The sequence below is a fragment of the Belonocnema kinseyi genome, chromosome 5 (genome assembly GCF_010883055.1).
Source record: "Belonocnema kinseyi isolate 2016_QV_RU_SX_M_011 chromosome 5, B_treatae_v1, whole genome shotgun sequence".
Lineage (NCBI taxonomy): Eukaryota > Metazoa > Arthropoda > Insecta > Hymenoptera > Cynipidae > Belonocnema > Belonocnema kinseyi.
The window spans coordinates 112,540,850-112,566,387 of record NC_046661.1 but is presented as its reverse complement, the minus strand read 5'-3'; the positions used below and the strand labels follow the sequence as shown (position 1 = coordinate 112,566,387).

Genomic DNA, 25,538 nt, shown 5'->3' with positions numbered 1-25,538 from the left:
TGACATTTTTTTTCATTCGTGACTAAAAATTTAACTATTCTGATGAAGATTCGTCTTTTTTTATAAATGTAATGTTTTTTTGGTAAGAAATTCAACTGTCTGGTTAGAAATTATTCTTTTTCGATTGGAAATGAACTTTTTTGTAGAAAAATTCTTATTTCTGCCTCGAAAATTCAATTATTTGGTCTAAAATTGAATTACTTTTTAATTAGAAAATTAAATCTCTATCCCTTCCACACACTACTCCTGTCCCCTGCCGAGTGAGTCACGCCTACTTCGAAAGGGAAATGGCTTAATGGTGTAATAATAATAATAATAATAATAATCCTTCTGGTCGAAAATGTAACTATTGAGAATGGTGGTCTACCATTTCGCCACCTGGTGCCCAAAACTCGAACTAGAAAGAGAAGGTACAATTTTAAAATTGTACATTAAATTTTTCATAAAAGTGTTTTTACGACAGTTTTGTGAAGTATAAAACAATGATAGAATACTAAAAACAAATAGTTTTAGATACAAATTCCATATTATACGGTGAAAAAACACTTTTTTGCCAAATCCCTTTTTTAAAAAAACATAATTATTTCACTATTTCATGTAAGTTTCAATGAATTGAAGTTTAAATAAGCTTTAATTAATGTATGCAGCGACAAATTTTATCCAGATTATGCGAAGAATACGAATAATAGGTGATTTAGGGTGGCCGTTTTAACACTTTTTCTATTTGAATTAAGAACACTGAGCAGCAAATGAAAGCACTCAGAACTCTTAAATTTCAAACTTTTAAAATAATTTGCACATATAAAATGCAAGCTGCTAACAATTTTAAACTGAACAATTTTTAATTAAATGCAGTTAAACTGCAAAATAAATTTTTTAAGTTTTATAAATTGTAGAGTTCAAAGATTCAAATTCAGTTCTAAATGTATAATTCCACGTTTTCATTTTCAATGCTCTAAAGTCTAAATTGAAGAATCAATTAATGAATAATAATTGTTTTCAAAATTATATCATTTAAAACAATTTTAAGCCAGAAACGTAAAAAATTGAACGATTACATTTTTTTATAAACTGAACACTTCTTAAATTAAAAGTTAAATTATTTATATTTTAAATGGTTAAAAAATCCTTAAAATGCTTCCAAATTTTTAATGAAAATCTTGAAACATCTGCATGTTGTTTACATTTTTTGTTTGAAATTATTTCAGAACTTCTAAACATCCTTTAAAACGAATCCAATTTTTTCTAAATTTCTTTATAAATTCTGCCATATTAGACGAATTTTCTTCAAATCTTCCACATTCATTTTTGATAATTTTGTTAATCGTTCTAAATCTTTTTGAATAATCACTCAAAATTATCTTCTCAAAATAAAAATTATTAAGTTTCATAGAAAATGTTTTTTAACCTTCTGAAATCATTCCAAATTCTTAAAAATCTTTTAAATTTTTTGTTCGAAATCTGCCAAAATCTATATTTTGGCGGTACGTACACACTTTGTTTAAATTATTTAAAATAATTAAAAATTTTTAATTGAATTTGAATTTTTTCAAAACTTTTAAATATTTCTTCAATTTCCTTGGATTTTTTTAAAGACTAATATATGTTCAATTGTTATTTATCCATCGAAGTTCAACAATTTTACTTACAAAATAATTTATTTTTTTAAATAGAACAATAATTACAGATTTTAAACAAGCAGTCAGATATTTCTAAATATTAAGTAATTCTTATTTTTATTATTTGAAACATTTCAAATTGAATGGTTTAAAAATGCAATATTTTAGACTGAAATAATATTTGAAATTTAATAAAAGCCTTTGTTTATGAATATATTATTTTGAAGTTATTTTAAAATTGGAAATAGTTTATTAATTTTCAACAGGCGTTTACATTTCTTTAACTAATAAGACTTTCCAATTGAAATAGTTTAAATAATTTTAAACGTTAGAAACTGGAAATTCTAAAATTGCGAACTGATTTCGAATCGTCTTGTAAAATTAATTATTATTAACTTTTTAAAGCTTAAAGAATAGTTTAATTTAAAAAAAGTCATAGTTGGACAGATATTTATGTAAAAAAATATGTTTCTTTGTCTTATAAGATGTAAATTCCATCTGCACCCCTTTGTTTCCGATAAAGACTTACTTTTAGTATCCAACAAATACTTCAAACTCAAGAACAAAAATTGTTAAAACACTTTTATACAAAAATTAATTTACAGCTTTAAACTCGTACCTATTCTTTCTAGTTAGGATTTTTGTCAACAATTAGCGCATCGCAGTTTAACCATTCCCAATATTGTTGAAAATTTATGTATTTTGTTGAAAATTCGTCTTTTTTGAAAAAAAAAATCAATTTTGTTAGTTAAGATTGCAAGTTTTTGGTTGATAATTAATCTGTTTTAGTTAAGGATTCAAGCCTTTTGTTGAAAATTCGTCTTTATTGATTAAATTCAACTGTTTTTCAATTTCAATTTTTTTCTTTGAAATATCAGTTATTACTTTAAGTGTCGAAAATTCATCTTTTTAGGTTCAAAATTTTTTTTTTCACTAAAAATGAACTATTTTGTAGAAAATTCAACTGCTTCGTTGAAAATTAACTTTTTTGCTCGAAATTTATCTTTTCCGGTTACAAATTCACTTTTTTGAATAGAAAATGCGTGTTTATTGAATTTAAAAAAAAAATGAAAATTGAACTATCCTAATTATTTGGTTGAAAATTCTTGTATTTTTTGTCGATAATCTGTCTGTATTAGTGTAAAATTTATCTCCTAGGTTGAAAATTAAACTGTTTTGTATAGTGGTCGTCTTTTCGCCTTTAAAATTCAATATTTTCTTGCTAAAATTTCCACTCTTGTTGAAAAATCATCATTTTTATTTGAAAATCCAACTGTTTTTAATTTAAAATGAAAATATTTTCTTTGTTAAAATATAAAGTATTACGTTTTTTTTTTTATTTAGAATTAATCTTTTTTGGTTGAAAATTAAAAAATAATTAATTTTTATTGATTTTTGACCACAGAAATGAATTTCAGCCAACAAGATTATTTTCTACCAAAAAATATGAATTTTCAACTAAATTTTGATCACTTTTTAAGAAAAAATTAAATAAGTTGATTTTTAGTCAAAAAATTAATGTTTAACAAAAAAAGGTAAATAAATAATAATAAATAATAATTTTCAACCAAAAAAGATCAAATTTCCAAACAAGAGTTAAATTTTCGGCAAAAAATTTCTTTTTATCCAAAGAAATTAAAAAAATAAATAAAACAGCTCATATTTCAACCAAAGAAATACAATTTTAGTTAAAATGATGAATCTTCAAACAAAAAAATCGATTTTTAATCAAATATGTGTATTTTAAATGAAATAAATAACTTTTCAATTAAAACAGACAAATTTCCATTCAAATCGTTGAATTTTAAACAAGAAAAGATCAATTTTCAACTAAAACGGACATTGAAATTTTCAGTTGAAGGAGTTAATTTCCAACCAAACTGGAATAGTTGAATTTTATACCAAAAAGATTAATTTTCTCGAAAAAAGGGGATTTTTTACAAAGTACATAAATTCTCAAACAACTAGTTTAATTTCTAATTAAAATTATCAATATTCAATCAGTTATTTGATTTTTTATCCAAAAAATATACATTCTTAACTAAAAATAGAATAGTTAATTTTTATGTTAAAAATCTAATTCTTAACAAACAAACAAACAAAAAAAACGGGGTTTGAGAAAAATTCAAGCTTAAATAAGCGAAAAAAATCTCACAGAACAAAAAATTGCAAAAGATTTTCTTATAATGGAAAATAATAAAAATTCAATAATAAATTATGATTTATTTAGAGTCAACTGAGATAATATAAAAACGCTAAAATCCATAAACCGTAAATAAGTAAATAAATCTGTAACCTAATAAACACACTCGGATGCCCTGCCACTGTCGATGAATTTTTAATTGTAAGTGCTAAAAATTGTATATTGTACTATGTTTCAGCAATTCAAATTCAGTTTATTTCAATTTGAAGCGCTTCAAATTAAAAAGTGATCCAGTTTTAAGTTTTAAGATTGATGTAGGCATTTTAGATTATAATTCATATTATTTAACTAAGCTTTGGTTTTAATTTTTGTTTTTTTTTCTATAAAATATTATTATTTACAAAACAATACAAATGTTGAAGATATAAGACTATTTTTAATTTTTCGATATAAAATTATTCTACTTTAAACTAGCGTGTTTCTAAACTTTAATTAATAAAACGGTTAAAACAGGAGTAAAAAAAATAAAAGTATTTTTTCGAACCAACTTCAATCAGCAGAATTACTATGATTCCAGTTTTTAATTATATTGTTGAATCTCTTTAAAAAATAATGATTTTAGGGGCACGGTTTTACTTTTCAGACACACAATTTTTCAACCGAATAATGTTGAAAGTGGTTTGCAAGACGCTGCCTAAGAAATATTCTGTTTTTAGTGATTTTTCCTAATTTTTTGATTGTGAAGGATTTTAATTTAAAGTTCTTATATAGTGAATTAGTAAAACTTTGAATATGTATCAGTATTGTATGTATAGGATTTCCGGGATTTTAAAGCATTTAGGGAATTCAAGGAATTCAGAATAATTCAAAGAATGGAAGCAATTCAGAGAAATTATGGATTTCAGGATATTCGAGGAATTCAGAGAATATATAAAACATTCCAAGGTTTTAGATAATTTGGAGCATTCAAGGAATTTAAAATATTCAATATACTGAGGGATTTTAGAGCATTTAAAGTAATTGAATAAATTCATGAAATTCTATTTCTGATTATTTAGGGAATTCAAGGATTTTAAGGAATTTGAGAATTCAGAATATTCAATATATTCTAAGATCTTAGGGAATTCAGAGAATTACAGAATATTTAGGTAATTAATAGAATTCAAGGAATTTAAAGGGGATTTCAGGGCATTCAAGGAATTCAATGAACTCATGAAATTGAAGAAATTAAGAAAATTAAGGAGATTCAAGGAGTTTAAATAATTTAACGTATTAAAGGAATTCAGGGAGTTCAGTGTATTCAATATATTCAAACATTTGAGGGAATTCAGTGGATTTAAGGGGTTTCTGAGTATTTAGGCGATTCATGAAAATGAAAGCTTTTAAGGAGATTAACGAATTCAGAGAATTCAAACAATTTCACGAATTTAGAATATTTAAGAAATTTAAAGATTTTATTATTCAATAAATTCATGAATTCTAAGAAATATAGAGAATTCAGGGAGTTTGGAGAATTCAAAACCTTCAATATATTCCAAGATTGTAGGGAATTCAGGAAATCTGGCGAATTTTAATCGCTCTAAATACAGTACTATAATGTTAAATAAAATGTTAAATTCTTACGTTTTGAAAGCTCTGCATTTTATATTTTAAAGGCTATAAATCTGATAATTTAACATTTTTCAGTAAATTCAATAAACTTTTATTTTTCTTTCTCTAAATTAAAAAATAATTCGATTTTAAGTTGTAAAATTGATTAGTTTTTAGTTTTAAATTCTATGTAGTAAAATGATTTAAATTGGTAATCTTAATAATAAAACGTCCATTCTTTTGGCTGCCAAGTTTTGAAATTGTACAATTTTTAAGTATTTCTAATTTACAGGTTGTTTAATATCAAAGGCTTTTAATTGTGATTTTATTCAAAAGTTTAATTTCAAACGATTCCAGTTTTCCTTAATTGCATGTTGAAAATATTAAGCTGAATGCTAATCAAAAATATAATAAACTAAGAATGTTAAAGACTCCACTCCTGATTGAAATTAAAAAATGTAATTGTATTTATTTTAAGTATTTTAAGTAATAAAAAAATGAAAAAATTGTTTATGAAAAATGAAGACAAAATCTGTCTTTGAAAGATTTTCTGATTGCAATAATAATACATTGTTATTTCTTGTTTGATTCTAATTAATTAACAATTTGAATCGCTTTAAAAGTTCGACAGAGTTTTTAAATTTGCACTTTCAAATTTCGAAATCTTTTTGCAACTTGAAGAATTGAATCAGAGAACACTGCATGACGTTGCAAAATTGGCGGGAATTGAATATTTCAAATAGAAATCAAGATTACCAAATTTTTTCGTGAAAATTAACTATAGCACAGAAGGGAATGTTTCTCAGGGAAGAAATGATTTAACTTTGTTTGAACAAAATTTTATTTTAATCCAAGAAATTATCACTTTAAGAAAAATCAGCAGACATTATTAACAACTTATATTATATTTTAAATAAAATCACTGGTCTATATCTTCAACTACTTCTTCCCTGACCTTTTTCCATAGTTTTGGTTTTGCCTCGGGATATTTTTCGGTGAGAAAACTCCTCACTTCTCCATATTCCGCCCTCAATTGTATCCTCGCGTCACCTTGATGCCTTAATTTTTCCCTCTTTCTCAAATGTCGCACCCAACCTGGTTCTCTTGTGTAAAACGGAGGGTTTCTTTTCTTTTTTAATACCACTTTTCCGTCCATCACGTATTGGGTGAAATCTATTAATTCAGTTGAAGGAATTTCAGAATCTGTTCTCAAAGTGGAGGGCGAAGCCACGACCTGAGGAAAGTATCCATTTTCTTTTCGAAATTCAACCACATGGAGGCGTTTCTCTTCTGCTAATTGGTGATGCGTTTTCTGAAAAATTAAGACTTATTAATTATTAATTTAATTAATAATTATTTAGACTTGTAAGGTTTTTTATTTCAGTCAAAAACAAACAAGCACACCAATATTTTTCTTGTCTCGCACAATTTTAAAAACAACATATAAAATTAATTTATAATCACCGATTTCATATGAAGAACGCCAACAAAGCCTAAAGTTGTTAACAAGCTTAAAAAGTTTACTTTTTAACCCATTTTGGTTATGAAGATTCGAAATCGTGTATCTTTTTTTAAATATATTTTTTTCTTCAAATATATCAATTTCCGATTTAAAAACAAAAACACTAAAATAATTCAAATTTAGTTAAACATTCTAAATATTATTCAAATTTTAATGACTTTTGGTTGAAAATGCCAATTTTTGATGTAAAACGTCAATGTAATCTAAAATTGTAAAACATTAATTATGTTCTTAGAAATTTAGCGATTTTTTGAATAAACGTTTCATTTAAAAACAAAGGCACACACAAACACAATTCGAAATTGTTAGAGCTTGTAAATTTAATTATTTTATACAAAAATAATCGGATTTAAATATATTGATTTTCTGTTTAAAAATACTAATTTTAGGATAAGCACACCAGCATAACCCAAAGTTGTTCAAAATTATATATATATATATATTTCTTTAAAATATGATGAATTTTGTTTAAAATAACCGATTTCCTTTGAAAAACGTTAATATAACCTGAAAATTTTCGAAAATTGAAAATCTTCTTCAAACTATAAGGATTATTGTTTTAAAATGCTAATTTTCGGTGAAAAGTCCAAACTTGTGAATTTTTTTAAAAATTTGTTTTAAAAAAGTGTATGATGAATTTCCCATGGAAACTGCAAAATGCTAACATGACCCAAAATTGCTAAAAGATTTTAAATTTTGTTTAAATTATAATGGTTTTTTTTTTAATACCAATATTTGATATATAGCGCTCACATAACCCAGAATTGTAAAAAATACGTGAATCTTTATTGAAATATTTTTTTTATTATTAAAAATACCAATTTCTGACAAAGAACACTAACATAATCCACAATTGTTACAAGATTTTAAATATTATTCAAATTTATTATTCGGATTATAATGATTTATATTTTAAAATACTACTTTTTGGTGTTTGCACTAACAAAGCCTAAAATTGTCCAATATTTGTGAATCTTCTTTGAAATGTAATTTTTTTTCCTCAAAAATACCAATTTCAGAGGGAAAAGGCAACATAATATGAAATTGTTCATAGATTGTAAATATTGCTCAAATTATAATTATTTTTCATTTAAAATGCCAATATTCGATGTAAATGCGTAAAGCGTTAACGCAACCCAAAATTTTTTTAAAATGATTTATTTTCTTTAAAATATAGCGATTTTTTAATAAAGTTTCAATTTACAAAGAAAAACACAAACACAATACGCGAATGTTTCAGTTTGTACCTTTATTATATTAAACCGATTTCCTGAGAACAAAAACCATGAAAATGATCCAAGATTGTTTTAAAATACCAATTTTTGCTGTAAAATGCTAACATAACCTAAAGTAGTTGCAAATTAAAAATCTTCTTTAAGATTTTATTAAAAATAACAATTACTGATGAAAAATACTAATATAATACTTATTTTTATGAATATTCTAAATATTATTCAAATGATAATAATTTTTGTTTTAAAATGCCGATTTTTGGTATATAACGTTAACATAACCTAAAATTGTGAAAATATGTGAATAATTTTTTTAATATACTTTTTTATTATTAAAAATACCAATTTCTGACAAAAGCACTAACATAATCGAAATTTATTAGCATATTATAAATCTTGTTTACATTAGAAAATCTTCTTTGAAAAATAGTTGTTTAAATTAAAAATACCAATGAAACTCCAATTAGTTTTTCAACGACAATAAATTGCTCGATTTTCGAGATACATTGCTAAACGACTTTTTCTCAAGCTACGATTACTTGGAGATACTTTGGAAAATTTTCCTTCACGAATATAATATCTGGAAATTTACCTGACGCAACAATCCAATCAGAAAGGCCTTCGTAACGTTCTGAACATTCGTAGATCCTTCAATTTTTGCGTGAAGATCTTTTATGCCAAGAATTTCACAAATGCATTTAATTGCACGATGGCAAACCAAACCATATCCAGGATATTTCTGTGTCACAAATATTTTCGTGTTTCCCAACCGAGTGTGAAAGTCGTGGAAAACTGGAGAAAAATGTATACATTATTTTTGATCTTTGATTATATTTTGGATCATTCACATAATAAAAATAATCCATACCAGTATGGCCCTGATATCTGTTAATGTAAAACAATTTTTTTCCAGCGCTATTTTTCGCATTTCTTATTGCCGTCGCACTATCAGATGCTTTTCCCAATGCGATTCCTCCAAATCCATTTTTATTTCCGGTGATCACGAAACACGAGAAAGTTCTCACTCTTCCCAAATTACCGGTCATGTGACCAACAATTTTGTGCTCGAGGACTTTCGTGTCGAAACCCTCGAACTTATCTGAATTAAATTAGACGATTAGCATTAACTAAAAATTACATTTTCAGCCTGTCCGTGCTCATTTGAAAAATTCAGAATAGTGTCAATTTTGTGTGTGAATTTCTCTTAAATAGGGTGTCTAGCTATTCTTAGGAACCAAATTCAAGGTATTTTGCAGGTTTTTCAGGTCAAAAAATCAAGCTTTTCTAGGTCTCCTTTTTACATCAAATAATAAAATAACCGTTTGTTGCCAATTAAAAAAAAAAAACGAGCAGATTAATTTTTTATTTGCCAACAATTTCTAAAGATGACAGAACCATACATAAACAAATTCTTAATTTTTTAAGAACGTAAGTCGTCATTGCGACATCTGCGGGAAGATTTTTTAATCTTTGTAAAGTCTTTGACGCAATTAATATCTTTAAAATGTTTTAAAACATTTTGAAGTATTTAAAATCTTTACAAAATCTTGAAATTTCTCTAAAATCTTTGAAATCTGTATGAAATCTGTATGAAATCTTTCAAATACTTGTGGAATATTTCTCTAATCTTTGAAATGTATTCAAATCTTTAAAATCTAGGGTAATTTTTTTGAAATCTTTTGAAATCCTTCTGAATTCTCTTAAACATTTGTGAAATCTTTTAAATCCTTATGAATTTTTAAAAATATTAATGAAATTTTTCTGAAATATTTCGTAATCAGTTACAATCGTTAAAACATTCAAAATATTTCTGAAATATTCTAAACAAAATTCGAATTCGTTTAAATTCTTTGAAATCTGGAGTTCTATTCCCTTCTTGAAATCTTTTTAAAATCTCTGAAATTCTTGAAATCTTTTGAAATCTTTCTGAAACCTTTTGCATTTGTTTGAAATCATTGAAATATTCAAAATCTGTTTGGAATGTTCCAACAAATTTTGAAATCTTTATTAAATCTTTCTTTAATCTTTGAAGTATTTTTAAATCTTTTAAATCTGGTGTACTTTTTGAAATCCTTATAAATTCTTTGAAATATTTGTGAAATCTTCCTGAAATCTTTTTTATTCGCTGAAATCACTAGAATATTTTTAAACTTTGTGAAATCTTTTAAAATCTTTAAAAAAATTGAAATCGTTTAAAATCTTTCATTGTTTTGAAATCATTTAAATCTGGTGTAAATCTATAAAACCTATAAAACAATTGGTACTGTCTACAAAAAGTGCCTTGAAATGTCGTTATTTATTCTGTAATGAAAAAAAGGTAAATTATATCTCGACAAATAAACAACTTTTTAGTAGCAAGATTTCTTCTAACCGAGATGTTTATTTCATAATAGACTAAAAGATTTAAATTACTCTTCGCATTTCAATTAAATAACTGTTTTAAATCCAAAAAAGCAAATTCAAGGTCTCTTGCAAAAAATTCAATGAGATTTTCAGGTTTTCAAGATTTAAAAAAATTCAAGGAGAATTGCAGGTTTTTAAGGTTTTCAAGGTCGCTAGACGTCCTGTTAACTATTAAATAATGGGTTAACTATTTTTGAAACCTGAGATACTATATATACATTTTCAATACAATCACTTAAAACCCTACGAGTCTTAAAAACAGCATAAAAGCTTTGAAATCCATTCAAATCCTTTCAAAGACTCCTGAAATCTGTTGAGATCTTCTAAAAATTCCTAAAAAAATTCGTCACACTTTTTAAATGCCTTGAAATGTTATCATTTATTTTCAAATCCCATGAATCCCTGAAATCCGTATAAATCCTTAGAAGCCTCTTCAAATTTTATTTCAATCCATTTATTTCCTAAAATTCCCTAGAACTTGGCTGGAATATCCTGAAATCTATTTAATATCACTAACGTACTCGATAACTTTTTAAAATCCATTGCAATTTTCCGAAACCCTATGAAATTCTTGACGCCTTAAAATTTTTTGGAATATCGTTGAATACACTTAAATATTGTAAACACATACTTTTGAATATCAAATCGAGAGGTTAACTATTTCTTCAATCTGGTATAAAATACATACATCTTCAATAAAATTTCTTAAAATCCTTTCGAATCTTTAACAAAAAACCTGAATTCCTTAAAATTCTTTGAACCCCCTTAAATCTGTTGAGGATCTTTAACAAACTTCTGGAAAACTCGTCACTCTTTTTAAAGCCCTTGAATTCCGTAGAAATCCCTTAAAATCTTATCAATTATTTTGAAATCCTAGGAATCCATGAAATATGTAAAAATCTTTAGAAGTCTCTTCGAATTTCATTTGATTTAATTTATAATATTTTAAATATCATTGATGTCCTGGATAACTTTTTTAAAACCTTTGAAAATTTCTAAAATTCTTTGAAAGACCTTGAACATTTTTAATAACCTAAACTCTTTGAAATCCTTTCAAATTTATAAAATGCCTAGTGATCCTACAAAAGTCGAGTTATATTATTAAATCCTTGAAAATCCATAAAAGCTGACCAATCCCGTTTAAATGCCTTGAAAGCTTTTAAATATTTTATAAGTCCTTGAAATGTTTGGGAATCTTCGAAATATTTTAAATTTGCAATCTTAAGAAATTATTTTAAATTCCTTAAAGAACTTTTATCTTTTGAAATTTTCTAGAATCCTAAAAAACTCTACGAAACCTCACGAAATTCGTTGGAATATTTTTAAATCAACTAACATTCTTGAAAATCTTGAAATGTCATGGAATATTGCAAAATACCTTAAAACCTTTCAAATCTTTTAAAATTTATTTATATTTTTGAAATCTTGAAAGTCCTTGGAGATCCTATAAAATCACGCGGGTCTAGTAAAATCTTTAAAAATTCCTTGACATCTTTTACATATCATTCATTTCCTGGTTAACTTTTCAAAATCATTGACCCCTTGAAAATTTATAAATTTCGTTAAATTTCTTAAAATATTTAAGAACGTTAAACACCCTCAACTCTTTAAAATCATTTGAAATTCCTTAAAATTCCTTAAATCTTGTGAAATCCCTTGTAATCTTAGAAAAGTCAAGTTAAATTACATCTCAAATCTGTAATGTCTTTCAAAAGTCCTTAAAATCTTTTAAATTTCATAGAATCTAACGAAGTCCCTTTAAATCCCTTGAAAGGTGTTGAAAAACTATCAAAATGGTTTAAATCCTTTAAAATTCATATGAATTCCTTATAATTCTATGGAATCTTTTAATTTCTTTAGAAATCCTAAGAATCCCTCAAATATTGTGAAATTCCTTGAAATTTTGTAATTACTGTAACAATTGATTGAAATGTTCGAAATCTTCTATATCTTACTAAATCATTTCCTATGAGCCCAATTACAAATTTCTAATTGGAATAATGAAAATTGTAACGTACAAAGTTCAAATTTAAACGACTCAAGGCTTTCTGTTTCGTAAAATTTAGTTTCAAATCGTTTAGTTCTGAATAACTGATTTATAATTCCTCATTTTAAATAAACAATCAAATATTGCTACATATGTATTTTTTAAAGTTGTTTTCTCTTTAATAAAAAAATTTCACATTATTGAATGAGTTAAGAATGGAACATTTTAGGTTGAAAAAATATTTGAATAGTAATGAAATTGAATAAAAGCGTTTAATTATGAATCTATTAACTTGAAATTACTTTAAAAATGAAAAAAGTTTATAAAGTTTCAATTAGATGTTTACATTTGTACAACTATTACGGCTTTTGAATTGAAATAGTTCAATTTTTACCTTTAAAATCTGCAAATTGTTTAATTTTAAACAGTTTCAGAATCATTTTATAAAATAAATTATTATTTAATTTGTAATACTCAAACTACAGTTCAATTTTAAAAATCATTAATTAATTTATATTAAAAGATGATGTCTTAAAAACTGGGGTTTTAAATTCTTGATACTGAAAATGTAGGCTTAAAAATAAAGAGCTAATATGGAAAATTTGTAATGGAAAATATTTTATAATTACGCATTGTAAATTGAATTTTAAACGGATTTCATTAGTAAAAATTTTATATTTCTTATATTACAAGTCATTGGATAGATTTTCCATCTAAAAATTGACAAAAATTCCGGATCCAAAAATGTATTCACAGTCATTTTCCGCTCTAGCTTCCACCTTGACAATCTTACACAATTCTCCGAAATTTGATTAAATGCTTCAGTATTTTTTTAATACACTATATTCTTTAAAATCCTTCGAAATATTTTAAATCCCTTAAACCTTGTGATGTCTCGTAAAACGCCTTGAAATGTTTAATATCTTTTAAAATTTCCTTAAAAATATTTAAGTCTTTGAAATCCCATTAATTATCTTGCCTACAATAGCAATATTTTTTTTATGAGAGTGATTGATTCTAAGAATTTTATTTTTTGTCGTACTCATTTATATTGCCGTGAATTAATTTCCGAGGACCCAAATATATCTATTTTTGAAAAATAAATTCTATAATGACGCAAAAAAAATTAAAAATGACTTTAAATTATTTAAAAATATAAAATTTCTTTTTAAAATATTTTTACTTTCCAGCACCTAAAAATAAAAATTTATATTTATACGCTTTTGTGATGTGATCCCTGGTACTCTCAATTTCTTTAATAATTTTCGATTTTAATTTTGATTTTTACCTTCGCCTACTGGATCAGGAGGACCAATACTCCTTCCTCCCATTTTCGCACTCGTCCAGCCTCTTTCGAGAGGATGCTGTTTATATTTTTTGAATCGACCACTTGCATCTCTGATCGCTATTAGTTTTTTCTCATATTCTGGATCATCTGGCAATCGCTGTTGTTGAATGAGGGATTTTCCTTGTATGATTGGACTAGTTAATCCGGGCCATAACATGTTGATTTTTCCCATTCCTATTTGTTGGCCTATGTTTAAATTTTTCCTTAACTTTACTCCTCTTCCTCTACCTCGCCTTTTTCCTGCATTGCTTACACTAGTTACGGATTTCCACAAAGTCTCTCCTGTGTCTGTAATTTTAGATCAATACACATTTTGTTTAATTTATTTTTTGAATTTATCACCATCATCAATCGCGTGTCACGAGCCCATTTGGGTTTTCAATTATAGGGGGAAAATAATTTTTAATATATTATATCAATTTCGAATAACTATCTATTTGTAAAAAATTTATTAACATCTAAATTTGAGCTAAAATTAGATTCTGATATTTAAAAACAAGGAAACAAGCATTATCAGTTGGATTTTATAATTATATGAATCTATCTTTCCTAAAATTTCTGCGAAAAATCGGAAATATTTTCGAAGATCTTAGATGCGTTGAAAGAGAATCTGGACAATTTTTAAGATTGTTTTATATGCTTTAAAAGATTTTACTTTAGAAGAAATTAAAAAATATTTTATCAATTTTTCGAAATCATTCCAAGTTTCTAAATATCTTTTAAACTGAATTATTCGTAGCTTTTTGCGACTTTGGGGTCTCAAATGATGAAAAAATAGAAATCTAAATCTTCCTTATCATTTACGGACCCAAATGCCAAAAAACCAAAACTAGTATTTTTTAAACTGACACGAATATTTCTTTAAATTATTTAAAATTATTAAAAAAATTTTAATTGCTTTAAAATCTTCCAAATTTCTAGATATATTTTGAAATTTTCTTTAAAACCTAATGTTTTGGAACAAAAACGATTTTAAACTTTCCCAACAATTTGAAGAAAAAATTGGTATTGTCTTGAATATATTTTTGAACGTTTTCGAATCTTGTAAATATCTCTGAAATCTCTGGATTAAAACAAATTAGTCTTGCCAAATTGAAACATTTGGCTTTCAAATATTCCAAATTATTTTTCGAAATTTAAATAATTTGAAATGTTTTAAATTCTTTGCCAATTTCCATAAGAAAATTTCACATGCATCTTACGAAAATTACTTTTTCAATCTTTTCAGAAATTCTAGAATATCTTTTAAAATGACCTGAATTTTTCCTAAAACTTTTTTTAAATTCTGAAAAATTGCCTTAAAATCTTTAAAATTCTTCTTTAACAATTTTTGAAATCTTTTTAAATATTCGCTGAAAATTAATTTTTCAATATAAAAACTCATAAAATTTTTTCCTAAGAATCTGAAAAAATTGCATTCTTTTAAAACATTTAGAAATTCTTGAAAAAAAAACATTTTTTTTAACCAATTAACGACTTTATTTTTCAAATAATAAAAACAAGAATATATTTTATAGCCGCTTAGCATACATTTTTTATGTTTTTGTTTAAATACTCACTTTTTGTGAAGAAGGCAGTTGTACGTTGAGGGCATTTTATAGGTAAATGAGGTACTAATAAATGCGCTGATTTCACTATAGAATTCGGTGACCCTACAAGAAAATTAAAACTCGATTAAAATCTACAAAACGTCCATAACCTCAAAAATAAAGTACAAGACGTATAAGACATAATAACTAAACAATATAAATCCATATATCTTAGGTACTTTGATATATAAAGCTTGATGTCATAATCATTTAAAATACGTGTAAGTATTCTTGGAAAAACAAATTTATAATTTTATCTGGACAATGAAATTGTAATTCACCGAATTTTGAGGTTAGGTTTAATAAAAACTACTTTACGCGAAAATGCGAACCAAATAATACATGTCAGTTTCACTTTACAAAAAAAGAATCTACTTACGAAGTTCCGAGCCATGTACATTTTTAAATGATTGGGTTATTTGCCCATAAACACGTAAAATACGAAATGCCATTATTGTGACGAGCGCGCACTGCCAAAATGCGCTCCTGTTTTTGTCTTCTGCTCCGGAATTCAATTTTGTTATTAAAATTGTTGAAAACGAAATGAATTTAAAAAAGTGATTTAGAGGTAAGTTTGAACTTTTCTACTTATAATTATAGTTATTAAGTTATAATATGAGAATATTTAAAGAAATATTTTTTTATAGGTATCTTCCTTAGTGACAGATGTAAACTATATATTATCCTACGTGGCGTCGGTAAGAGACTTGATAGAATAGAAAGCTTCTATTACCCGTATATAATAATATTTCTTGCAGACAGAGGTCTCTGATAGCATTTTTTTAAAACTTTTTAAATTTTTTTTTTATGTTTGAAAATTAAAACTATGAATAGAATAAGATCAGAGTTAAATTCGTAATATTCTGTATAGAAGCAAGAAGTAGCTTTCTAAAAAACTTATTGCTATATTAAAATGTGCCAAGTATTCGGCAAATCTTAATAGTCACTAAGTAAACTTTAGTTCAACTGGAAAACTTTTTGCAGTTTAATTTAAAAAAAGGATTTTGAACATAAAACAAAAATTACAATATACATTATCGTATGAGTGAGATCAAATATACAAACATCTATATAGAAAACAAGTAAACATTTAGACAATAAACATGAATTTCACTTCCCCGCTTTCGGGACTCGAACCCGCAACAGTGACTCCACATTTGAAGTGTCTACACAATGTCAAAATCCAAAACAGCGTACCTCTTCACTTCTTAATTAGACCACCCATTAATCAAAAACACTATTTTCAATTACACAAATATAATATCCCAGCAATATCGAAACGAGACATAATCTCAAAACATCTTTAGAAAATTATAGAATTACAGGCGCTATTCACGTTGTATGCAGACTTCTATTAATATCTCCTATTCACTGACCTAAGAGAAATTCAATTACACCCAGAAAGGGCCGAAGAAGAGGGTTTGTGGGGGGGGGGGGGGGGGGGGGGGGGGGGGGGGGGGGGGGGGGGGGGCTTCAGAGAGAGAGGAAAGGGATGTCAAATTTTACCGATCATTAGCACTACTAAACTCCATCACTGACCCTACAAGGTCGCTCCGAAGTAAGTAGTATGTACTGTCTCCTCACCCCCCTGGCCATGCACTCATGTGTACCTAGGTAATCATTATATTACCAGCAGCACAAATGTGTTCTCGAAGTGAGTCAGTGCGTCTGTCGAGGAATTCCCGTCAAGTGACGCCGTCCTCCCCGGCATTCCAGGTGGGCTGTACCGACTCCGGCGTATGGCGCGGGCCACGTGACTCAAGTTGTCCTGGAGGGGCAGCGACCTCGTGCCGATTGGCCACGCAACCCCTCTGACCATTGCGCTGCGCCAACGACCCGGAACCTTACAGGCAACGGAACGAAAGCGCGTGCCGGGCAGCGACTCTTCCTCCGCCAATGAAGCTACACAGCCGCTCTGATTGGCCCAACTCAACCAATGGTGTACACGCCCGAGCTCACTTCGCCAACTCGAGAGGTGGGAAGCCCTCATCTCACACGCAAAGGGGACATCTCATCACGACTCTTGGTACCTAGCAGGCACTTCTCCGTAGTGGGTACTCCACTCATCGTGTCGTCTACGGGTTCGGCTAGGCTGTGGGCCGCCCGGGCGAACAAGCTAGCGTTGGTCGAGTGGATCTAAGCGGCCGTGAGGACCTCTCCAGGAGAACCCAACAGTCCTCTCCATTCATTCATTCATCCATCCATCTATCCATCCAGTCAGCCAAGCATCCATCCATACAGCAGCCGCGCTCCTCTCCACGGAGAGAGAGTGTGCCCTCGGCGAAGGTGGAGGCGAAGAGTGGTTGATACATCTACCATCGTCTATCGGTCGAGTCCAAGGATTCAAAGACCCCCCGGGTGATTTCAGTCGGCCGCCGGCCGGCTCTGCCGGCCACTACCGCGCCACGTGTCTTCTTTGCCGCCTTACCAACCACCCCGAAAAAAACAAGAACTCTTCGATGAATACCTGAAGTGCGCGAGTGAATTATGTGCTTCGAAGACATTGGGTCTTGAGGACACTCCCCGTCTTCAAGATAGTTCGGCTAAGGAGTTTAGTGTCTGTGATTTTTATATTCAGTGAGTTCCGGTAAAAGGAATTTAATGAACTTGAGTGATGAGGGACATTCTCTAGTGCATCTGATGACAATCTATTTTTAAGTGTTTTTTTAATCTTTCTTGGATAACTGAGGAATAACAAGCAATCATCTATTAGCAAGTTTCCGACTGACCATAAACTGACCCAAACTGTTCTTCCTTTTGTGATAGCATTAGGGGATCTTTTCTTATCTGATCACCCATCCGTCGGAATAAAACCGTGATTCTGATATTGAAGGGGATACCCGAGCAGGAACCGAATCTCACAGCACAGGGTGAGATGCCCACGACCGAATAAAGTGCCCCAAAGTGTGGACCAACGAGATATACGAAGGGGGAGGATGTTGGACGAGACCCTGGGATAAGATCGGCTCCACCATTCTGCTTAGCCGGAGCCTGAAGTACTTCGACGGTGTCGAGGTCCCCGAAATGAGCGCTGGTAGTGGCGGCGGAAGTGGTGGCGGCAGCCAGGGTAGCAACAATGCTTCCTATCATCAGCATCAACAACAACAACAACAACAACAGCAGAATCAACTCGAACAGGCAGGACTCCTGCCGGACTTAAACGGAGTTGATCTGGCGATGAGCCTGTCCCCCAAACATCATCCATCTCACGTACAACCTGGTGTTCACACGACTCCTTTCAGTGTTTCGGACATTCTTTCGCCAATCGAGGAGTCGTATCGCAAGTTGGAGCTTGCGGCCGCGGCAGCTGCTGTCGGCGTTGGGGTCGGCGTCGTGTCCCATCCCCAAGGATCCCCCTATACGAATGCTTGTGGTGCTCGGGTCGGTGGTAATACAGGGAGTTCGAGCGCAAGCAGTGGTAGTCCGCCTCTTCACGGGGGCTCAACGCCCGGAGGAAGTACACCGGGGCCCGTAACGGGCACGAACGGTGGGGTTGGTGGGGGAGTGGGTAGTGGTGGTGCCGGTGGTGGAATGAGTGCTATGGGCAATCCTTATGCGACGATGCAGCTAACGTCACAATATCAATACTGTTCGGAATTGTCGCCGTATCATCATGCTGGGCCTGGTGTTGGCAGCGGTGGTGGCGGGGGAGACCCCATGCGGTCGCATGGAGTGTCCTCGCATCATCATCCCTGGTATGCCCCCGCGCCACCTCCGACTAATGATGCCCGGTTTGCCAGTGAGTATTTGCAATACTTTTTTTATTGATTACGGTATACCTGAAATTAGCCTTGAAATAATACTTTTTTTAGGTCTAGACGTTTAGAATAAACCGTGTTATAAACGCACGGGCTGTCCCGACTTTTAGACTGCCTTTCTTTTATAGTGAAAAAAAAGCTGAAGACTCGAAACGTTTTCGCTAATAATGGCAACATGTTATTTCAAATTTATTTCATTTTATTTCAATTTATTTTATTTTAAAGTTTAATCCGGCCGGCGCGTGTGAAATGAACCCCAAATCAATCTCTCTAAAGTTTCAAAAAATTGAGATTGTTTTCATATGCTTTAGAATTTAGATAGATGCAAATTCTCTGGATACCTTTTTTTATAAAAAAAGTTTTAATAAGTTCATAAACTATAAATATAAATCATTAACCATTACTTGAATTCAAGTACTAAAAATAGTTTTGTTTTTATCATTTTTTATGCTAGAAGGGATGGAATTTTGGTTAGTTTTTTTCTGAATTGGAAAATACCATTTTTTGCTTTTTAACATTTTTATTGAATATAAGGGAATAATTTTGTATTTTCAATTTTTTGTCTGATTTATAATAAGAGGAAAATTTTTATTTTTAACATATTGATCGAGTTATTGGAAGCTTGGTTGAAAGGGAGGGAATTTTGGGTTTTAATTTGTTATGAATTTTAAGAGAGACATTTTGTTAATAAAAGTTTTATCGAGTTGGAAGGGAGGATTTTAAGTTTTTAATTTTTCTGAATTGGAAGGACATTTTTTTATTGTTAAGGTTTGTATTGAGTCGGATCGAAGGGAGGGAAGTTTGAATTTCAAGTTTTTCTAAACTTTAGTTTGAAAATTTTTTATTGAGTTTTATTAGTTTTATTAATTTTAAGTGAGAGCATTGAAAATGATTGCCTGGATTTGTGTTTATTAACCAGAAATATTTGAGCTATTTAATTTACAAAACTTACAACCGAAAGAATTTGTAGTTTAATGGGATTTTATTTCAAGTTGTTTAATATCTCAGGCAGAAAAATGTATATACATATAGTAACGCATGGTTACCACCGCAACATGACTATTTTGCCATAATCATACAATTTACATAGCGTTTCATCTGCGTAAGCACCACTTAATTTGGTCACTTTTACTGTCAATTACTAAATTAACAAAAAAATCTCAAGAAACTGACACATGTATAACGAGAAGGCCTATTTTATTATTGCACATTACATTAGCCAGCCTTGATTCAAATAAAATTTTAAAAATTCAAAAATATGACCTTTGAAATGTGAAAAGCCTGCACTTTTTGCGCCTGACTGTCGTTACATAAATTTAACCTACGATATTTTCGCAAAAAAATATTTTTTAGATTAAAAAAAAATTACACAAGTTCTTTGATATTTCGAATATACAAAAGAGCTAACAATTAGAATCTAAATATGTGTCTATACAATGTTTAATATAATATCTTGAGTTCAAATGGTTATAGCTGTAAGTATTCGGATATCAGAAATTTAAAAGTTAGGTACACTACCGTGCAAAAGTTTTAGGCTACCTCTTTTTTATTACTGAATAAATTCTCTTAATTTTAATTATACCAGAGCTAAAACACTTTCTCTTCGAAAAGGTTGATTGTTTTCGAAATTCTGTATAAATCAAGCCCATGTTGAAGCCAATTTGTCTAGTTTTTAAGTAGATATTGCAAAAATAGTGTGAATTTGAATGTTTTCTTAAATTTTAAATAACTTACGAAATAATCAACATTTTTCAATGTTCTTGCCCTCATTTTGAGGCTATTTTTTTATTGTATCACAACAGCTTAGGAGTATAAACTGTAAACAATTTCTTTTATATGTTTCATATATTTTGCAAACATATTTATGTTCCCAAAAATAATGTTGTTATTTTTCCAACTTTTTTGTTACAAATTTAAGCTCTTGCATTTCAAAATGAAAATTTTTACGATTTATACTCATAAGCTGTTGTGATACGGTGAAAGGCTTCAAAATGAGCCCAAGAACATTGAAAAATTTTGCGTATTTCGGAAGTTATTTAAAACTTAAGAAAACATTGAAATTTACACTATTTTTTCAATATCTATTTAAAAATGAGACAAATTGGCTTTAACCTGGTCTTATTTCATACAGAATTTTGAAAACAATTAACCTTTTGAAGAGAAATTTTGTTAGCTCTGGTATAATTATAATTAAGAGAATTTGTTCAGTCATAAAAAAGAGGGAGGCTAAAATTTTTGCACGTCAATGTATAACGACCGTCAAGCTACAAAAATTGATACGATTTTTTACCTTTCACGCACGTCATAATTGTTGAAAACAATTTTTATATTTGGATTAGCGCTGATTCATATAAACTGCAATAAAAACAAGCTTTTTTTTCTACGTGCCGTTTACTTCCGATTTTTTTCCCACTTATAGTTATTACAAGTGAAAAAATTTAGTATAGGGCTTTCGTATAGGGCTTTCGTATAGATAAAACCGTAATAGAATCCTATATATATTTAATGGTATTTTTCATATTTGAGCTAATGCAAAAATCCTTTCGGGTGCAAAACTTTAGAATTTAGACTCTCAATTCCCAAAGGTTTGAAACCCACTGAAATAGTTGAGGTGAAAATGGGAAACCTACGGATTTGCATTTGAGAACAATAGGTGGTGTCAGCTTTCATTAAGAGCGACGGTACATAAGTCAAATTCCTCTGGGTTCCTCTCGAAAACAGTAGTTCTCTCACTAAATTGTCATTTACTTTTTTAACTTTCAATGTCACCATATAAATAGAAAATATTCGGTGTAATAGTTTTTAGTACAAAAAATTACAATTTTGAATTTGTGGAATATGAAATGCATATAAGTTCTATGCATAACAGATTTGGAAATCTCAAAATTCCTTCTTTTTCTAATGGAGAAAAAGTTGTGTCCCGAATCCAGTCGACGGGATCGGGACAATAGGAAACGAGTTTGACTGACAGACCAGAGGGTGCAGTTACGATATAACCTCTGCCAATGAAGAACGATCGGCGAGAATTCCTAACAACATGTGTGGGAGCTCGTTAGAAAGCATGCGTCTGGCCACCCTGTCAGCCTCTTTATTTCAGAGGAAGAACTGTTCTTTCAATCCTTTCTCAAACAGGAATCCCAACAAAGAACAAGAGACGAATAAATTGATTTTATTATTATTTTCTTTTTCAAAGACTTCAGTTCTTTATCTGAAATTTCCCTGCTTTGACTGTCAAGGAAGATTTAATATGCATAGATAGAGATATAGGTACTAAAAGAAAGGATCCGTAATTTGAGATCATTTTGAAATATTTTAATAGTTTGTGCCCCTCTTTGGGCAGTTAGGAATTTACGATGATCAAACTTTAATCCGAAATTAAAATATGTGCAGTGGAAACTTTTATAATTTTTCGATTATTTTTAGAGCGAAAATTTTAGATTTTGCAGAATTTTTAGAAATTTGATTCGGAAAATTGGAAGGGAATATTTTGTGTTGCTATGAGTTGCGTGCATATAGCTACACTGAGAAAACTATATCGCATGAATTACAATATATATCGTAATTCCTGCGCTATATATCGTAATTATCGCATTATAATAGCGCAAAATCGTGATATCGTACATTGCAAGTTTTAACGTTGTATACCGCATAATTGTGCAATCTATAACGTAAGAATTTAAGTTTATTTCGCTATCACCTTGTTTTTCTTCTTTTGTGATCTCGCGAAGCTAGTGAACAAATGATCACAGGAAAAATTAAAGATAAAGTTTACATCGATTCCAGGTGAAAGAATCACCGGAACAAAAATCAACCTTGCCAGATAAACTTCACATGAATCGAAGATAATTTCTAATTTGTAATCTTGCCTGGATAATCTTTCATCGTATAATCGCTCCATTTTTATTCGAGGTGTAGTGACAATTACGACTGTCCCATCTGTCAGTTACATTTTGCGTCGACGAGTTCAGAATTATTTTTCTAACCTCAGTTGCAGGTCTTACCTGCAGCAATTTTTTACTTTTTTCTGTGAGTGTTTTAAATCTGGTGTCCCGATTTACAGCTCGAACTCACTCATACTCTGCCATTTTCAGATTGCTGCTAATTAGTGCAATATAATATCGTACAAAGCTCCAGGACCTGATTATACGTTATCATATTGTGCTTTCTTGCAATATAAAGATTTTGCGATATCTTTTTCTCCGTGTATACTGTTTGACATGGGAAAGATGCTTTTGAAATTTTAAAACAAGTTGAAATTGTTTATTTCATAAATTTTCTTAGTTGCATATTTTTCCAATACAGCTGTCTTTTCGTTCATATATATTCCAAAGTTGTAACATTTTTTATTTTGAAAGTAATAACCAGTGAAATTGTACATAACATGTTTGAAATGAAAGACATTTTTATTTAATGTTTCAAAAATCAAAGGTTTGCTAAAATTCTGATTTAAATCCTTAACATTTTTTAATTGGAAACTTTCGAGTTTCGTAATTGAATAATTTGAGTTTCGAGATTGAAACTTTAAAACTTAAGATAAATTCAAAATAAAAATGAAAATATTATAATTAAGAAATATTAAATTTACAGCTTTTAATAGTGAATAATAATGAATTGAAAGTGTTAAAAATAATAATTTAAAATTTGAAAAGTAGGCAGTTTGAAATTAATAGGATGTTTCGGAATGTTTTGAATTTTACGAACTCTTTTGAGGACTTTTCAATTGTTTTGAAATCAAACAAATATAACCTTCTCAATTTTTTTCAAATCGTGTAAAGTAATCCCAAATTAGGCGACAAGACCAAATTTGAAGAAAATTGGTTATTTCATACCGTCACGTTTTAAGGATGAGGGCTATTGGTTTTATCTTTTTATCTGGGAGGGAAGCAGGAGAGTTAAGACCTGGAAAATTGAATCTCGGGGATGTGCTTGGAAATCGTCGATTTGGGTTTAGTGCGGGACGTCCGACGGTTTCAGAACTCCATGCTTATTTGTTTAACTAAAATCTTCCGTGATGTCTGTCAGCCACGCGTCTTTTAAATCGATAGTCTGTCGTCCAGTTCAGAGAACTATTGACAATGTTGGGGAAGAAATGGTCATCTGCAAGGAGACATTTTTTCTCTTTTAATATTATTTCCCTTCTGTTTTGCTGCTGTAATAATTGTACCTGAAATCTAGTACCAGAACTGTTTATCTCTAAAAGTGTAATATAAACTTAATTGTTCTGTACTTTACTTGATTGTGATAGGAATTTAGGTTTCATTTGAAAGACGGCACATTGCACCCTATATTGACTTTGAAAGGAGAAACTGAGGCTCTTAAATATATCGAAATGGACCTTGTCATCGAGACTAGAACAAGTTTTGACAGAAAGTAATGTACCACTACGTGACCCGTCGGAAGTTGTAGAGATTACTGAGGATGTGTTTCAGGAAACGTTCTTTCTTCTAATTTTTAGATCCCATAGGATAGAAATTCGGCTTCTCAAATAATATTAAAACTTATGCCAAAAATAACAACGAATTTTAGAAAATAATAGTTCAATATTCTGCAGGTGAGAAAATATAGGCAAAGTTCCTCAAAGCCTCAGAGTTAGTGTTTGTTTTTAGATGATATACGAAATTAGAATTATAAACTTATATAATTCAGGTCTTATATCTAATCTCAAATGTTTTCGAATTTATAAAATAAAATTCCAAACGATTCTAAGTCAGAAAATTTAGTTTTATTAATTCAATTAAGTTGTTCGAAAAAGTAAATAATATATATACCTATAAATAACAAATATTCTATCCTGTGTAGGAATCCAATCAGGGATCCGGCCGGGTCCCAGTCGGATAGCCCCGCTTTAAGCCGGGCGCTGGTCGGGGAATCCGGCCGGGATCCGGCTAAAAACGTCACGGTAAACTGGTCGGATCCTGGCTTCAATACCGGCCGTGTAATCCGGCCAAAAAGCGGTTAAGAAATGTTGCTTCAGGCGAGAAATCGGTAACTTGTTTTGTCTTTTAAAGCTCATCGTAAAGATTACGGTGAACTTTAAAAGTCAAATCAAGTGAACCAATTCTGGCAAGAAAATTGGAGTAGAATTTTATTCCCTGATGATGGAATCTCATAGCAATTTGGAAGTCACGTGGTGATTTAAGGTTAGAAAGGAAGAAAGTAAAAACTGTATACACAAGACTATATTTTAATTTAAAATAATAATTATTCGCGCACTAAGTGGGGGGGGGATTCAAACTAATTACTGAAATAAGGTTGATTTTAACTACGAGTCTCGATTTCATTGGCGAACTTCGAAGAGACGACGCGACGTGAGTGCAAGGAGCATCCTCGTTCCAGTTGCGAAACTG

General features: G+C 29.7%; 2 protein-coding genes across 2 annotated transcripts in view; one reads left to right on the top strand and one right to left on the bottom strand.

Moving 5' to 3' along the window:
* Window positions 1–6,175: 6,175 nt before the first annotated feature.
* Window positions 6,176–15,974, bottom strand: LOC117173170 (28S ribosomal protein S5, mitochondrial). Its single transcript, XM_033361587.1, has 6 exons — window positions 15,813–15,974; window positions 15,404–15,496; window positions 13,785–14,132; window positions 8,975–9,205; window positions 8,699–8,898; window positions 6,176–6,664 (listed from the first exon to the last, which is right to left on the bottom strand). The coding sequence occupies exons 1-6, from the start codon at window positions 15,883–15,885 to the stop codon at window positions 6,272–6,274; spliced, it is 1,338 nt and encodes a 445-aa protein (XP_033217478.1). The 5' UTR covers window positions 15,886–15,974; the 3' UTR covers window positions 6,176–6,271.
* Window positions 15,975–17,742: 1,768 nt separating this feature from the next.
* The window catches only part of LOC117173031 (homeobox protein Nkx-2.4-like), a 75,824-nt gene continuing 68,028 nt past the window's right edge, over window positions 17,743–25,538 (top strand). The window contains exon 1 of the mRNA XM_033361389.1: window positions 17,743–19,172. Within this exon, the coding sequence (XP_033217280.1) occupies window positions 18,458–19,172 (715 nt within the window). The 5' untranslated portion in view covers window positions 17,743–18,457. The remainder of the gene's footprint in view (window positions 19,173–25,538) is intronic.

Coding starts and splice junctions, on each gene's coding strand:
- LOC117173170 (XM_033361587.1), bottom strand. CDS start 15,885: ATGGCATTTCGTATTTTACGTGTTTATGGGCAAATAACCCAATCATTT. Junction 9,206..13,784: donor TCCTGATCCAGTAGGCGAAG/GTAAAAATCAAA, acceptor AATTTAATTCAG/ATAAGTTCGAGGGTTTCGAC. Junction 8,899..8,974: donor CAGATATCAGGGCCATACTG/GTATGGATTATT, acceptor ATTTTTCTCCAG/TTTTCCACGACTTTCACACT.